We start from the raw sequence: 17,324 nt of genomic DNA, 5'->3' as shown, positions 1-17,324 counted from the left end.
AAACTTCCCCAAACAATTCAATAGGAGGAAGTGCTCGTCACTGACTTTTTCCCCCCACCATGAAGGCACATTTCCTTCCTAGTCTTTGCTTCTCTTATCTGGGAGATTTTTTTTCCCCCCAAGCAAAGCATGAACAGTTGTTAAGTGGAAAATGGAGGCTGAATTTTACATGGCGATTCTTACCTGCTTAATCTTTGGGAATTCAGGTGAGTAGGCTTGCCTCCCTTGGGGCATTTCTCCAACAGCCCACAGAGGAGTCTCTGTCCTTTGAAGTGTCTGAAATAAGGTGGAAATGGAGCCAGGTCTCCATGGCAGTTTAGCCAAAGACGTTGAGGAGGGGGAATAAAAAGAGCCAGCTCTGTCCACTCTGCTGAGACTTTTCTCTGAAAGAAAATAAATGGCCTCCTAATAACTCGGAGAGCTCCTGAAATGGCATCTTTATAGGAGACAGTGAAGCACCTTGAGGAGAAACTGATTATTATGTGGCAGTCTGTGGCATTCTCCATGTTTTTTCCTTATCAGGTTATAGTTTTGTTTTTTGTGTATGTTAAAGAAGGAAAATACAAGGAGATATAACTAAAGGGGGTGAAGAAGTGAGGTGTGTTTTATTTGGAAGTTGCTATTTGGAAGGAACGTCTGAATATTTTCATGGGAGAGTAGAGCAAATTAAGTAAAAGCTCAGAAAAAGGTTTCTGATCCTGAACATTTCACTTTTTAATACTGATGTTTAATAATTGGATGTTTAATTTTTTTTTTTTTTTGGTCAAGAAATGCTGGGGTTTTTTGTTTTGTTTGTTTTGTTTTTTTAGTCTCTCAGTTTTGAGGGAAACTTGCAGAGATTGCCACAATATAGAGAAATGCTTCTCTCCAGGACCGTAAGAAATTGTATTTGTGATCAATACGTTCACTGGTCACTATTAGCTAAGAAGGTTTAGAGGGGTGGGAAAATTTGTTTTATTTTTGTTTTGTTTTGAGATGAATACATCTCATTTTTAAACACGTATCCAAACTATGTGATTTGTGTACAAATACTGCTGTGCTAACTTAAGAATTGGAAAAAGGGGTGCTTTTTTAGAATGGGGGATGGTGATGAGATGGAAGGAGTATAATGGTCAAAAGGGGAATGGAGCTTTTTATAACTTCAGTATATTTAATAGTTGGGCTAAAATATCACACCATATTCTTTGGATGGTTTGGTGTCTTTTTCAAGCTTCCTTTTATTATTTCAGTGGGAGTGTGTTTTCTTCCCTAAACCATGTGAAAGTAAAAGAAAGGGAGCGAAGGATGACATTTTAACCGTTTGGCAGTGTCAGCCTTGGGATTTTAAATCACGTGTGTTGAATCTGGGACTGTTCGCGCGAAATGATAGTAATAGCAAAAGACAAGTAAACCTTGTATTTTCGCTGGACTGATTTGCGGGTGGGATGTTTTGTTTTCTGATGGGCCTTATAATTTTCTACATAGTACTTTATGAGTATCTCATCTTCCAGAGGGGTTTCAGATTGTCCATGTCCATAAACAAGAGTGCCTTTCCAAAAATAAGAGAGTGGTGGTGGGTTTGTGCAATGGGACCAGCCAGAACCAGCAGTGGATGTGGACTGAGGATGGAAAACTCCTTCATGTTAAATCTGCTCTGTGCCTGGGCATCTCCAGCTCTTCTCGTGGCCCTTCCCTACCAGCTATCTCTACCCACTGCTACCAGGCACCCCGATGGACTTGCCATGAGCAGGAAGGGTTCCTTGAGGTGGAAAATACCTCTCTCTTTCTCAAGAAACAAGGCTCCAAGGTAGTGGTCAAGAAGGACAGGAAATACCTCCATAGCTGGATGAAAATTGATGTCAACAAGGAGGGAAAACCAGTGAATGGAAGCCTCTGCTTAAAAAAAGGTGAGCTCTTCTTTTCAGAATTGATTCTGAAAGTTCCGCTCAATGTTATGTTTGTTTGTTTCACATTAAAGGGATATCTTTTTACCTCAACACACTGCCTATCTATGGCACATTCATAAGCTAATGGAAATGGATCATGTGGTTCCCACTGATGTGGAAAACTTCATTATCCTTGTTAAATAAGCCCTCCTCATTAAATTAGCCCAACATCTTTCCTTTTACCTCTTACTTTTCCTTCCCTTCTTTCCTTGCTTCTTTTATTAATTAAACAAACATTTATTGAGTTTCTCTTTTGTACCACACTGTAGACACTTTGGTTAGATACCATTATATAGGAATATAAATCTAGGCATAAATGCAGCATACATACGTAATGACTAAAGCCAGTGATCAGGAAATTAATAATTCTGCTGATGTAGATAATTCTCTGATTAGGAGGAACTAGTAACACATTAAAATGGTGTTTGAGAAAGACTGGAAAATACATTGTGCCTTTGCAAATTTTTTGTACTAAAGTTTAGGGGTACAAGAGGTTACATACTTTTGAAATGGTAAGAACCAGTGCATTGTCACAGAGTTTTCTAATTTGTTGACCATTGGTGGATATAATCTAGATAACAGATCCAGCAAAAACTTGTATATACATGCACAAATTCTTGGTGCAGCACACAGTTCAGTCCTGTCCTGGGGATTTTATTGTGGATACAGCTTAATTTTCTATTTTACTTAATCATTTTATTGCTTATTTACTCCTATAGTAGAGATTTGCTTTAGGAATTCATGAAAGATAAAACTAATAGAATCATTAGATATTAGGTACAAATGGACCTTGTAAGTCACTGGGGAAATTGTCTAGAAAAGAAGCCCATCATTGAGGAGACTGCAATTTATCAAGGTTGAGTGAATTATCCCAGATTAATTGGTGGCAAAGGTTTGATTGGAACCCAAATGTCTTAATTCCCTGTCCAGTGTACCTTCCGTTATACAGTGTTTCGCAAATGCTTAACCACAGAGTTTTGCCCAGTTGACTACATAAGAATTCGACCTGGGGGAGGAGAAGCAATCTCTGCCATCATTTCTTCTCCCCTACCACCTTCAAGATTCTGTTTCAAGAAATTTGGACTAAAACCTGATTTTTTTTTTAAGTCCCCCAGATAATTTTGATCCATAACCCCATTTGGGGACCAGCATTCACTGTACTTTTAAATCTTTTTATTAGGTGTTTATTTTTGAAGCTCCTATGAGTTTTTTCACGATGCTGATCCCTTGGACAGCTTTCTGTCACTCCATTTTGTAAATTAAGTAAGAGTTTAATTAGATGCTAACTGAATGCCATGGGCTTTTCTACAATAGAAGTTGATATTACAGTCTTGGTCTTTTTTCATTGTTAATTTTTTTTAACTTTTTTTTTTTTTTTTTGAGAGAGAGTGGAAGAATACATGCACAGGAGCAAGGGAGGGGCAGAGGGAGAGGGAGAGAGAGAATCCCAAGCAGGCTGCACCATCAGCACCAAGCCAAACACAGGGCTCAGATTCACAAACAATGAGATCATGACCTGAGTTCAAACCAAGAGTTGGATGCTTAACCAATTGAGCCGCCCAAGTGCCCTAACAGTCCCGGTCTTCTTAACTTCTCACTATGAGAATAAGACAAAAATATAAAAGTCAGCTAGAAAATTCAAACCTATCAGAGAATATATAGCACAGAACACCAATATGTACAATCCCTTTAATGAGCAAGTTCTTTGGGCAAGGTCTGTCCTAAACAACACAGAAACATTATAAATATTCCCATTGTACCATTAAACATAAGAAGTGAGATTCTTTCCTAGCTTCCAATCAAACCCTAATTAGCAGTATATTCTTTCACTAGAACTTTTAAAAAGTAAATACGGATTCAGTGGAGAATTGTTCAAGATAGAATATAATTAATGGAAAATGATTTCTTTTGACCTTCATGCAAAACTTGTCCAATGATGATGGACTTCACTTCAAAAGTAGGTGGATGAAATAGACCATTTACAGTTAATCTCTGAATGTGCCATATCCAAAACATGCCCAAGAATGTGGGTTGGAAGAAAAAATAGACTTTTAGAAAAAAGCAGAGTAAAAATTTGCACCATTGTGCTACCAAAAAAAAAAATCTTATATTTGCATACACACGTATAATACTTATGTTTGAACACAATTATAAGTTAACATATTTTTTCCTCCATCTCAAACTTACTGTTGATTAAAGATACACATGATATCAGTTGACCCGTGGCATGAACGTTCATTGATCTGCTAGAGAATCCACTGTGAAAAATTAAATTACATTTAGATGTTTGCAATGAATGACTCCAAATGACCTTTTTGAAAGACTTGATAACTAAATATGATAATCTGACAGCACAATTATGCATATTGTTCATTCATAAGATATGAACTTTTTAATTAAGTTCTTCAGTAAAAGATAGTGTATCTGTGAAGGTCAAAAATCTGAACTATTTGTTTCATAAAGGAAACATTCATGATATCATTCATGTACCTAAGTAATAATTCCCTAATATCTACTGTATGCCAGAGCTTGTGCTACGGGTACCCTACACCAGAGATTCTCAACCCAAGCATCTCATCAGAATCACAGTGGGAACTTTGAAATAATACTAATGCCCAAGCCTCATCCTCTAGGCCAATTGAATTCGGTATCATATTTTTAAAAAAATTTTTTTGTTTATTTATTTTTGAGAGAGAGAGACAGAGCTCAAGTGGGAGAGGGGCAGAGAGAGAAGGAGACACAGAATCTGAAGCAGGCTCCGGGCTCTAAGCTGTCTGCACAGAGCCCGACATGGGGCTCGAACTCACAAACTGTGAGATCATGACCTGAACTAAAGTCAGTCATTTAACCAACTGAGCCACCCAAGTGCCCCTAGGTATCATGTTCTTTAAATGCTTCTAAGATTATTCTAATGTGCAGCCAAAGTTGAGAATCACTGACTATGTCTTATTCTTTACAGTAATGGGGAAGTCAGATATGTAAATAATTACAATAGCGTGTAAATTTTATAAAGTACCCCTTTCTCCACGGTACATTCTTGCCAGTCATATTAAGCAACTGTGTTTTAAAAATTAAGGATAATTTAAAATTTGCATATTTTTAACCCAATCCTTTGAGTGTTCACTGGATTTTGTCATAATTTAGCTGTGCCCTGTTCTCATGAAGCTATGTTTTTTTCTTCTTCCTCTCCTTTCCTCAGAGTTCCTCTGTTACAAGGTGAATTGAGGAGGCTTCTGAAGTGAATTAAAATTCAATGCACGGGAGCCTGGGTAGCTCAGTCAGTTCAACGACTGACTCTTGATCTCAGTTTATGTTATAATCTCACAGCTCATGAGATCAAGCTCCATGTCGTGCTCTGTGCTGACAGCAATAAGCCTGCTTAGGACTCTCTCTGTCCCTCCCCCACTCGCACACACTCACACGCACTCTCTCTCTCAAAATAAGTAAACATTTTGAAAAATTCAATGCAAAAATTAACGTGTTTTTTGAGAGACGGATCTATACTAGAGTCATATTTCCTCAAATAATCACTGTCCCTTAAAGAGTACATTGCATGCCTTCATTTTGGATAAAAGGAGAGGACGTGGGAGACAGACTCTTAAAAAAATGATCCTTTTATAATCAATTTATAAAATTAGACACTAGTAGTTATTATTCTGAGTCATAAGAGCAATAACGAAAACCTTGTCTCCAAAATGCCAATGTATGTGGCTAAAAATTGAAAAAATTCATTCCCTCCATAAATTCTTATGTCAGTCAGGTGCCAGATATCCAGCTCTTTGGAAACACACCTTTGGCCATGTGTCAATAAAACAAAAAGGTGATTGACAGACTTTCTCAATGTTTCTTCATACATATTGGTGTTATATTGTATAGCTACATCCTTGGAGCCACTGAATTAAGAGAATGATTTTTAGAAATGCTTTGTGTATAATTTCTCAGTCTTAGTCTATAAATTAACACAAAGCAGTTATCAATAACACAGTAAGAATAAGGAAAAATCAAATTCTGTTCAATAATATTGCAATTTTATGTAATCACACCTTTAACTTTAAAAAAAAAAAAAGAATATCACTTTAGGAGTAAAAATGCATTCTGAGGTCCAAATCTCTAATTTACAAACTCTTTAAACATAGTGGTTCTAGACCTTCCAGATGAGAGGTGCCATCACTTGGCTACTTTTTCCAAAGGATGCCAAGTGTCTACTTATAAACAGTTACTTTCACTCAGCTGTGTTTGTATTGAATGCGGAGTAACATTGTATGTAAGATGTCAACTAACCAATCAACATTCTAGTGACATCTACTACAGATTCACTAACTCAAATCTCATATTTACCTAAGGGCAGGAAAATTTTTGCAGACATATTTTCACATGTCCCTAACATGATCGAGCTAGTGAAATCCTTTAAAGAGATTTCGCTTCTGAAGTAAACCAATTGCTGACAGACTTGATATAACTGCTGGTTAAAGTAATTGTTTAATTGCAGTAACGTGGGTGAGGGAATAAAATGCATTAGCACTGTAATATCCGTATATACTCTTGGGAGAAAGGGTCTTAACAGAAGCTGCTTCCTTTAGTGATTGGTGGGAATGCTTGTAAATAGAGAGAGTTGAGGAAAAAAACAAAACAAAACAGCAGTGTCTTTTGTAGGTACAGATCCTACTTTGACCGCATTGTTGCCATTGGGTTTATTTTCTCCTCGCAAGATTATAAAAACATGGGTCTCGCAATTGACCATTTACTTATGGGATCATTGGAAATCGTATGATCATTGGTTCCTGGTATATGATTTACGTGATTATAGAAAAATACCCAGCACCGTATCCAGAGTCCCCCAACCATTTTTAACCTGTGACACATCAATGAACTTAAGGCACATCCATGCGGTGTATGACTTTCACGGGCCCTTTGTGGGACCCTTCCTCCATTAAAATAAATAATTAAATAAAATAATTTCATAGATTTTCATGAGCCCCCAAATTCTCATTTTTCCCTATTGTGTAAAAAAACAAATTTAAGCAAACATTTTGACTCTGAAAGTTCTTCCTTTTTTAAAATTTTCTAATTTAATTTTTTTTTTTTTTTAACGTCATGGGCCCTTGGTACTGTGCCTATTGTGCCGAATGGACAAGTCAGCTGGGGGCACACCAAGTTATTCACCCACTTTCCGTCTTCCATTTTCCTGACCTTGCTTAAGTAGTACCTGCCTCAGCATCCCTCTCCCACAGCCTAGTAGCAATGAATTTAAAAGCCATTCTTTCTCCCCCATCCAGCATAGTTTCCTTGTACCCACCATCTAATATATATCCATGTCCCCAAAGAAAACATAGGACATTAGGATAAACCAGGCACATCTTCCTAACGCAACTCGGAGTATAGTAGTTGAATAATAATTGGCTATTGAAAAGTATTGCTTTCATTAAGTTTTCATTTTTTTTTTTTTACTTTAAATGTTTTACCATGCTCTGCTTTGATGTTTTCCTATGCCATGTCAACTTCCACTTAATTTTTCTTTCTTTATTTCTAATCTTGGCTCTTTCTTAAGTCTGTAAAAAAAAAAATTGACCTCTGAAATTCTCTGATTTGTTATGTCGCCCATTGTTTACAAATTCCCCCTCGTTGGTATCTCTTTCCACAAACTTCTCGCATCCTTGTTCACTTTCTCAAATTTTAGATAGGTCTTCTCTTATGCACCCTTTATTTTATTGATTACACTTTCTGAAATGTTCTTCTTTTCAGCATTTCTAAAAATTATTTAGTCTATTATAACTCATATCCCTTTCACTTCACTTTATTCTAGCCCAGTCTTGTGGAATATACTTAGTGTACAATATATATGCATAAATCTTCCTTTTTCTAAGGTATATTCTGTTTCATTTATTATCTCTTTTCCAGACTTTTTGCCCACTTTTAAAAGGCGTATTATATTTGGCATCTTCTTACAGAAAAGAGAGTCCCAATATAGTTGAAATTTTCTATCTCCTAAATAAGTTCTGTCCAATTTATTCTTTTTTCATCATGGTTGAAAGTTACTCATATCACTTAAAGGAGGGAAACTAACAGATTGTGTATTTTTATTATCATTATACAAAAATCACATTTGTATTATTAATCATATCTGAGCTACTCATAGACTAATTAATAAACTAAAATACATGTTGCTTTTTTAAAAAATATATTCAAAATATCGTCCTGACCTGGTACAGTCATTGAAAATCATCTTACAGTTGCGCTATCTGCAACTTAAGTGCTAAAATCTTTTAAATAGTATCCAGGATGATATGCCTTATCTTGAATTGTGTTCTAAGAGGAATTATGCATAAAGTGGAAACAATGTGGTAGCAATGGTACAATAAAGCTTTTAAAAATAGCTTCAACATATTGTTCCATTGTGTAAGAACTTTTCCTTGCATTTGTCAAAACACATCTCGCTCTTTCATGAACTGTAAAATGCATATACCTTTTTAAAGAATGTCAGAAGAATTTATAGACACCAAAACATTCAAGGATATACTATTTTCAATATAATTTCATAGCACCCATTTCAACAGAGTTCAGGAGATGAAAAGACCAGCATATTTTGATTGCCATATATATTTCTAGAATGGATTTTCTTGCCTCCCATCTACTTTAAACCCTTCAATACCCACGTAAAGAATGATTAGAATTCAGTTTGGCTCATATTGAGTATATGGATAAAACCTTATAGTTACATATATATTACAATCGCTGAGAAACTTGTTAGACATGCAGGTGCTGGGTCCCACACCAAATCTCCTAGTGAAGGGCCAAGCCTTCAATATTCTAAAAAGCTCCAAAGGGGATTCTGATGTCTACCACAGTTTGCAGACCACTGCTTTAAAACACATGAAATTTGGAAACTAAATGTTAAGACTAAAGCTTCTTTCCTGCTTCTGAAATAGCACAGGTTAAAAACACAGTGACAAAATGAAGGGGTACCGACCTTGGATATTCTTTTTTTTTTTTCTCTCTTTAGAACAAAAGGTAGTGGTCTAAAATGTAAAATGGACTTGTTTGGAGGGTTTTAAAAATACACTTAGAAGGTTAAAGACAATTTCAGAAGACTGAATTTTTTCCATAAGATGTTCCAAAGCTACACGTGATGCTAATAAGCTATGTTACTTACACAGAAATTGCAAGAGTGTTTTGATCATTTATCTAATTTGGGGAGATCCTTGTTTCATCCATTGAATGAATCATGTAACTTGATGAATAAAAAAAAGTTCTTAGAACAAGAACTTAACCATCTCCTCCTCAGTGAAGAGGAACAAGCATAGGTTGACATGCTAAGACACATAATTACATACTATGTATTTGGAAGTTTGTTTTTGTCTTAACCCCATAATTAAATTTTTTTTGAGGGTCTAAAAGCTAAAAATGTCATAGGTGGTAATCAACACAGAGGACCGGCATTGGTCAAAGCCCAAAAATAACTAAAATACCAATCGCTACGTACAGAAAATTTTATACCCCAACAATAGACAAATGTCTTCTTGAAGGAACATTCAAGCACTTAATTCAATTAAGACTGCAAAATTAGGGCTGCTTTTTGGAGTTTATTATAAACGAATATTGCTAATAGAACAATTGGGTTTGTCATATAGAAAACATCCCAGGGATAAATAAATCTGGTCTATGTTCAGGGTAGTAACCTGGGCGCAATAGCAATGGCATATGATTCAGAAGGAAAAAACAAACAGAAACTAGCAGGAATGTCCAAAAATCTATTAAAGTCTAGGCCTAGTAGATATGCAGGTAGGTTTGTCAGCTATAATAAAGAACATTCAATTACATTTGAATTTCAGATAAATGACAACGTTTTAATATCAGTACATTCCCAGTATAATATGTAACATATAATATAACCTTTGTAATATTATATATTTGACATATGCTAAATATTCTGAATTATTAGTTATTTATTGGAAACTCCAATTTAACTGGGCATCATATATTTTTATTTGCTAAACCTGGCAACCCCATGTACAGGGTACTTTGCACAACTTTCCACATCTCAAAGAGGGTGCTTAATACAGTCATGATTATTTCGTTAACCTTTAAGAGAATTGGTGAGATTTTTTTTATCTTACTAAATTTTAAAAATACTTTTTCCATTTCTATCCTCTTTTCTGTGCCTTATCCCTCTCTTCTTTATATATGCTATCATACAAAATATGTCCACTGAAATTGGAATGGAAATAAATGAGATTCAAAAGAGGGCTCAGAAAGGTGGACCAGAACAGGGAAAATGCAATCCTTCACCTAGATCTTCACCTAGCACATAGTAGTTGCTTAATAAATAGTTGGTTGAATGAACCACTAATGGAGTAGTAAAAAATAAAATCTTCCTTCTGCCAGTTTTTAAACCAGAAACTTTTCAAAGTTATAGTTATCTAACTGGGCAAGATTTTATATCCTAGGAAACTGTGACACATAATGAAATTGATAGAAGCATCTAAACATACCCCTCAGTCCATAATTACAGTCCTTTCCAACACTTCATATTATACGATTGTTCTCCAGGTCTTGTTAATCGAAGTGTGGTTCAAAGACCATCAACAGCAGCATTGGCATGCCCTGAGAACTTGTGAGGAGTGCCGGCTTGACAACTTTTACTCAACCAGAATTTGTATGTTAGCGAGATCCCCAACAGATGGAGAGCACGTTTTAAAATTATGGCTAGGTGAACCTAATTTGCAAATCAATTATTTCTAAGTATTGGTAATTCAGCCTTGCAAAGTAAAGCTATACATTAATCTCACCAGTTCAAAAGTTTTAAATCAATTACAGAAGATAGGGAGCTCAGAAACTACAACTGTCCCAGGATTTGGTGCTCACACAATTAGGACTGGAAACAGTTGGCTCTGTGGTAAAAGAAAGTCATTGCTTTCCCAGGAATCGTCCATCTGCATGACGAAGCTAGGCAAGTTGTTAGCAGTGATTCTCAGCCTGGCATTCTGTCCAATGACCCCTTTGAGAAGTTGAATGAAAGCTATGAAAGTCTCCCACAAGAAAAAAGTATACACGGACATATATTTAGGACGTGGCATAAAGTTTTTCGAGATTCATGGACCCCCTGAAGCCAATTTCATGACTCCCTAAATGCTCAGAGAGTAAATTTAATTCTGTCTTCTACACAGAACTGAGGTTTTCTGGTAGCGGTTTCTACAACTCCCCTGACCCTATGATAGATGGACAAAGGATGGGTGGACTGGAAATTAGCATTGTCACACTCCAAGATCTTGAATTTTTCATATAACTGAAGCTCATTCGCATGCCTGTTATGAAAGAGGCCTGCTTTTTCTGAAGTCAAATTGCTTTTATGTGAAGACTCCACAAAACACGAAGGTAATTTTAGCAACTGTCCTTTCTTTACCTCAGCTGGCCTGGGAGCAGAAGTTTCGGTAAGGAGCGCTAGAAACACGGCTCCACCCCAAATCCCCACCACTTTTAATGCAGTTCCGTATAGCCCGGAACACCTTACTAGGAATACCACAGAGGCCTTCACCAGAAGTACAACAGAACACGACAGCCGCCACAGCAGACAGACACAGCACCCCAGTCTGCAGACGACTGGAATGACTGAGACATCTTGGGTCCCCTGGACTACTCGGCCCTTCTCCAGCACCACTGAAGAGGTAAGGGGAGAATGGGTGTGGGGCGTGGTTTGTAACGGTCTCAGAAAGCCCGCTGCTTGACAAGATCTGCTCTGCTAGAATTGCCACTATTCAAATGTGTGATTAGGTACTCTGTGTCCTAGCTGCTAATTATGCATGGTGCATTCTGTGCGATGAAAAACTCTTTGAGATAGGACGAAGGGAAAGACAATCAGGCCGCGATGTCAAAACTGCACTCCTGCAGGTTGGCCACACTTCTGAACCAAAGTCAGGCTTCATAGTCTTACGCATAACCTAAAAACAGGAAATAGAAATTAAAATCAGTGTTTTGCAGATTCCCCTGATTGTATGCCACAATCATTTATGCTCATAAGGGAGTGGAAAGAGTCACAAAGCAATGGAAGATTCAGGAATCACTATGACTGATTTGTGAACATGGTCAAATACGCAAAGTCATATACCAATTCTACATCAGCAGCCACCAAAGGGCAGATAAGTTTAACGGCTGGGGGAGCAGCAACAGTGCAGTCGTAGAGTCTGCTCACGGAGTATTTCAGTTCATCCCTTCCGGTCTGCTTCCCACTCAGGGCTTTAGGCCACCGTTTTAGGCAATAATAGTGTGACTGCAAAAGTGCAATTTGCAAAGACAAATCAAAAATGCTGCTTCATTTGCAAGTGTTTAGCTGTTTCCTAATAAGCAAACCAAAAACAATTGAAAGAAAGTAAAAGCCCAACACTAGGCGTATGACTTAATGCCCCTTTAGTGCTCTGGTTTCTTTCCCGTTGTGCAGAATTTAATATTGCATGTGGTTCCTGAGTAGTAAGCACCTACTTCAGTATTGATCACAAAACAAATATAACCAGTATATTGAATAATTTGTGGAACTTTCTTTTTATCTCCAGCCTTCCTTTACTCTAAATCTTCCCTACAAGCTAGTGCTTCCCTTGCCTCTGAACAGAATTTAGGAAGGCCTCGTGACTTTTCTGGACGCTCTTGATTATCACTTTAAAACTCAACACTCACTCTCAACCCATTAGCAAGGATTATCCAATTCAGGAAGTAACCCAAAGTCTAAATTCAACATAAATCTTAGCTTGTCCTCTCCCTTCACCCCACCCCAAAGGGATGGGAAAGGGAAACTGTCCAAAACCTCCCACATCCCACCTAGCTTTTTACCCACCTCTCCTAGTTTGATCATTGTGGTTTCAGACCTGTCTGGGCTTGGAAAGTGGGGAAGGAAAACAGGAAATGAGAACAGGAGAGATGGCACTCGAGGTTGCCATCATGAACTGGTGCTGTGCTCTCTCTAAATCTCTAACTCCTTGGGGCGCCTGGGTGGCGCAGTCGGTTAAGCGTCCGACTTCAGCCAGGTCACGATCTCGCGGTCCGTGAGTTCGAGCCCCGCGTCGGGCTCTGGGCTGACGGCTCAGAGCCTGGAGCCTGTTTCCGATTCTGTGTCTCCCTCTCTCTCTGCCCCTCCCCCGTTCATGCTCTGTCTCTCTCTGTCCCAAAAATAAATAAATGTTGAAAAAAAAATTTTTTTAAATCTCTAACTCCTAAGCCCTGCCACCCACTGATGCCAGTGAGATTTGCCACTTACTTTTGAAACTGAATGCCTCTTGGCGGAGCACCTTCTTGTCTCCACTGAATGTGTCTCAGCCAAAACATCAGTTTGTAAGAGTATCCACGTACATCTGAAAATACATGTGTACATGTAATTTTTTTACACAACTAATACACCAAAAATTAAGTGTATATTTTAAGAATATATAGGATATCTTATATACACATATGCCAGTTCAGAAAAGGAAATAAGCACATACTGTACTGATATATATATATATATATATATATCATATAATAACTGATATATATATATATATCATATAATACGTTAAGTATGTCAACTAAGAAACAGGCTGAATAAAACTGTAATAAAAACACACCTGCCTGCACACTCAAGGATTGTCTTTTAGCAAAAAACATTTTCCCATTTTTTTTCCACATTGGACCATTGTGAAACAAACACAGAAAGAGCTCCTAGAGGCAGCCAGGCTCTACTGTGATGAATCAAGAACATCCAGAGCTTTGCTGCAGGCACCCTTGCCCTTGGGTCAACCCAGCCCTGTGTTATAGAGCTCAACTGATCCAGCCCTATACGTGGATTTGCAGTCTCTGGTCTTGGTAAATGCACTGCAGGGGTGTATTTTGGGTTTTTTTTATTGTTATTGTTTCTTAGTCTTTTTCTTTTTTTTCTTTTAATGTTTATTCATTTTTGAGAGAGAGAGAGAGCACAAGTCAGGGAGGAGCTAAGGGAGAGGGGAGAGAGAGGATCTGAAGCAGGCTCCCTGCTGACAGCAGAGACCCGATGTGGGGCTTGAACTCATGAACCTGGGGCTCGAGCTCATGAACCGTGAGATCATGACCTGAACTGAAGTTCAGTTGGATGCTTAACTGACTGAGTCACCCAGGCGCCCCCTTGGTCTTTTTCTAAAGCGAAATCCTCCGCAATGTTTGTGAGCTCCCAGATGGGGCACCAGAATGGCTACGTATCCAGTAGTCATCAAGTCATGACTCATCCCCTAGTTTTTCCTTGAAGCACAGGCAAAATCTTAACTATGTCTTGGGAAGCTGAAGTTCTAAAAGCTATGCTCCTTCCAAAGGCAGTTTCTAAAACTGCAGTTTTCCATGACTCTAATGTTTTAGTCAAGACATCTCTGCTAGATCATCACTTGATTTAGCATGAGCATTTACCTTATAACAGTCAATTACAAATAGCTGTAGTTAGGTATTTTGAAAGGAAAAGTCACGTGGAAGGTAAAATGCTTGTCCTTTGAAAGTAATTTTGAAAGATACTCTATCTCTGTACCTAGATATCATTTGACTTGATTGCTTGGAATTCTGTAAAAGGAAAATCTTTGTGTGTCCATTGGGGGTTTTTTTGTTTTGTTTTTTGGGTTTTTTTTTTTTTTTTTTTTTTTTTTTTTTTTTTTTTTTTTTATCAGATAGCAACTGGTCTGTGGTGATTTTGGATTGACAGTACAGTTGGGCTGTGAATTGGGGTGGTATATTATCAGGTGGTGATGGGAAAAATCTGAATGTGAGGATAAGGACCGTATTTATTCAGCTTGGCGTCTCCAGCATCTGAACATAGTGCTCAATATGTTATAGAGTTTTTGTAGAAAGGAAAGGAAAAGAAAGATGTGGAATGGAGTGGAGCAAGATGGAGAGGGGAGGGAAGCGGAACAGCATGAAGTGCAGGGGAGTGGCCTGAAGAGGAATGGTATGAAATGGAGTGAAGTAGAGAAGAGTGGACTGGACTGGAATGAAACGGAATGGAGAGGAGTGGAGTGGAGTAGAGCACAGTGCAGGAAAATAGAGTAGGGATAATGGAATGGAATTCTGGGAAAATGAATCAATTGAAATGGCATGGAAGTGGGTGGAATTGTTGACCACATGGGTAGCAAATGACCCATCTACTGTCCGTGTCCAGATACGATGGTCATGTTGAATAGCCATGCACATTTTTATTGCACATTTCATTTTAGTGTTTTTAAGTTTGCATATGTCTAGAGTTTAGTATGTTTAATACATAATAATACATATATTGTTTCATTCAGGAGCTAATCTTCAGTTCCTTTTTCTCCCTTCTAATTCCCCCCATTTCATCTCTTAATCACCCTTCAATTCCCCACCAAAAAAAATTAGAAGAAAGGGGAAGAGGCATTGATGGCCATGCAATTCAGTAGCTTTGGAAAATGCTCATCAACTCAAACAACATTTTTTGAGGACCTAACTAGTGTCAGAACAGAGTGGTTGAGTCTTTGAGATCAAAGCCCTCACTCCGCTTCTTACTAGCCAGTGACCTGGCAAGTTACTGAAACTCTCTAAGCCTCAGTTTCCTCACCTATAAGAAGGAACTCCCAGCTCTGAGGGCTGTTGCAAGGGTTGGGGGAGACAATACGTGCAAAATGCTTACTATAGCACTTGGTCCTTAGCAAGCATTTAGGAAATAATAGCTCTCATTGCTATTTTCCACTGAGACACAAAGATGAATGACAAAACTGTTGCCCTGAAGGAACTCACCATCTGCTGTGTGGGGTTGAAGGAAATGGAAATATACACAGGCTCTTATGGAATTCAAAAGCAAGGTTCCTAACTGGTGTGAAGGTTTCAGGGAGTGTCTTCCTGTGAAGGGAATATCTAAATTGAGCCTAAAGAAGAATAGGAGTAACCTAATAAGAGGTAGGAGAGTAGGAAAGAGGGAGACAAAGGAACTGGGTTGGGTGGGATGGAGAGTTAGAAAGTGATTTCAATCTTTACCTAAAATTTGCATTTTCTGATATAATTTATTGTCAAGTTAGCTAACATACAGCGTATACAGTGTGTTCTTGGTTTCGAGAGTATGTCCCCATGACTTATCACTTTCATGCAACACCCAGTGTTCATCCCAACAAGTGCCCTCCTCAATGTCCATCATGCATTTTCCTCTTTCCCCCAGTCTCCTCATCAACCCTCAGTTTGTTCTCTGTATTTAAGTGTCTCTCATGGTTTGCCTCCCTCTCTGTTTGAAACTATTGATGACGATCTGAAATCCGTGTTTTCAAATGGAATCTTCATCCAAAAATAGTCACTAGTTCCTACTTGTTATTTTAATTAGTGAAACTATGAAATTATCTGTCATTCCTTTTGTTCCCAGTCACATGTAGCCACTAGGTAGAATTTAGAACACTTGAGCTGAAGTAGAAATCTAGAGAAAAGAGAACAAGAACCAAAATACTAAGATTTTATGCTTGGAAATGCTATGTATGTCATTACTACTAATTAGTGTTTATGCAATGACCACAGGGTTCTAGATCCACAATCAAAGAATGAATTGGGGTTGGAACATGGGGCTGGGAACGGGGGTGGAGATGACCCAAAACATTTCAAAGAGAAAGTGGCTTGTATTTGTGTCTTTCCCTTTCATCACCAGTCTCTGAGTTACAAGGAGTGAAACATGAAGAGACACTGTACAAAGTCTGCAAAGAAAAGAATCTAAGAGACAAAAATAATATCTAAGATTAGTATGCCAGGAACTATGCTAAGCAATTTCATATACTCTGGGAGGTGGGTACTTGTATCTATTTTCCATCACTGTATAACAAACCAAATCTTAGTAATTTGTAAAAAATGACAGTTTTCTATTTCTCGTGATTTTGTTGATTAGTTGGGTGATTCTTCTGCCGGTTTCACCTGCACTCACTCTTGAAGCTGCATTTAGCTTGGAGGCTAAACTGAGCTAGAAGATTGACAAGAGCCTCTCTTTACATGACTAGCAGTCAGGGCTGGCTGCAGGAAGGGGTGACTCGGTTCTTCTCCATCTGGCCTCTCTTCCTCTAGTAAGCTACCCAACTTCTTTACATGATGCTTCAGGAAAGTTTTGTAAGAAGGCAAAGGGCCTCTTGAGGCCTGGGTTCTGGAATCACACAACATCACTTCTGCCACATTCTATTGATCAGTGCAGTCACAAGCCAGGCCAGCATTGAAGGAAAGGAAAATAGACCTCCTCTTTTGATAGGAAGAGCTGAAAGTCACATTGCAAAGGGCCACACACCTCGGGTGGCAGGAACTTATGGTCATTAAGCAGTCTACCATGGCATTTATTATTCTTGTTGCTATTGTTATTATTATTATTATTTTGCAGATGCCTAGCTTAGGCTTAAAAGTTCAAGGATTGGAGGTCAAAAGATTAGAAAAGAGCAGAACAAAATGAGC

At 38.0% G+C, this 17,324-nt stretch overlaps 1 protein-coding gene across 3 annotated transcripts in view; it reads left to right on the top strand.

The window, feature by feature from the left end:
- The first annotated feature begins 52 nt into the window (after positions 1-52).
- Positions 53-17,324, top strand: part of PTPRB (protein tyrosine phosphatase receptor type B) — a 118,471-nt gene continuing 101,199 nt past the window's right edge. For 2 of the 3 annotated variants that reach the window (XM_006933890.4, XM_003989041.5), the window contains exons 1-3: positions 53-206; positions 1,491-1,886; positions 11,331-11,587. In XM_006933890.4, coding sequence (XP_006933952.2) covers positions 152-206; positions 1,491-1,886; positions 11,331-11,587 — 708 coding nt within the window. In that variant the 5' untranslated portion in view covers positions 53-151. The remainder of the gene's footprint in view (positions 207-1,490; positions 1,887-11,330; positions 11,588-17,324) is intronic. The other variant, XM_019835220.3, reaches the window with a different exon arrangement.

This window comes from Felis catus, chromosome B4 (genome assembly GCF_018350175.1).
Source record: "Felis catus isolate Fca126 chromosome B4, F.catus_Fca126_mat1.0, whole genome shotgun sequence".
NCBI classification, from domain to species: domain Eukaryota; kingdom Metazoa; phylum Chordata; class Mammalia; order Carnivora; family Felidae; genus Felis; species Felis catus.
Note: the sequence above shows the minus strand (reverse complement) of the source record. Positions and strands in the feature narration are given on the sequence as shown.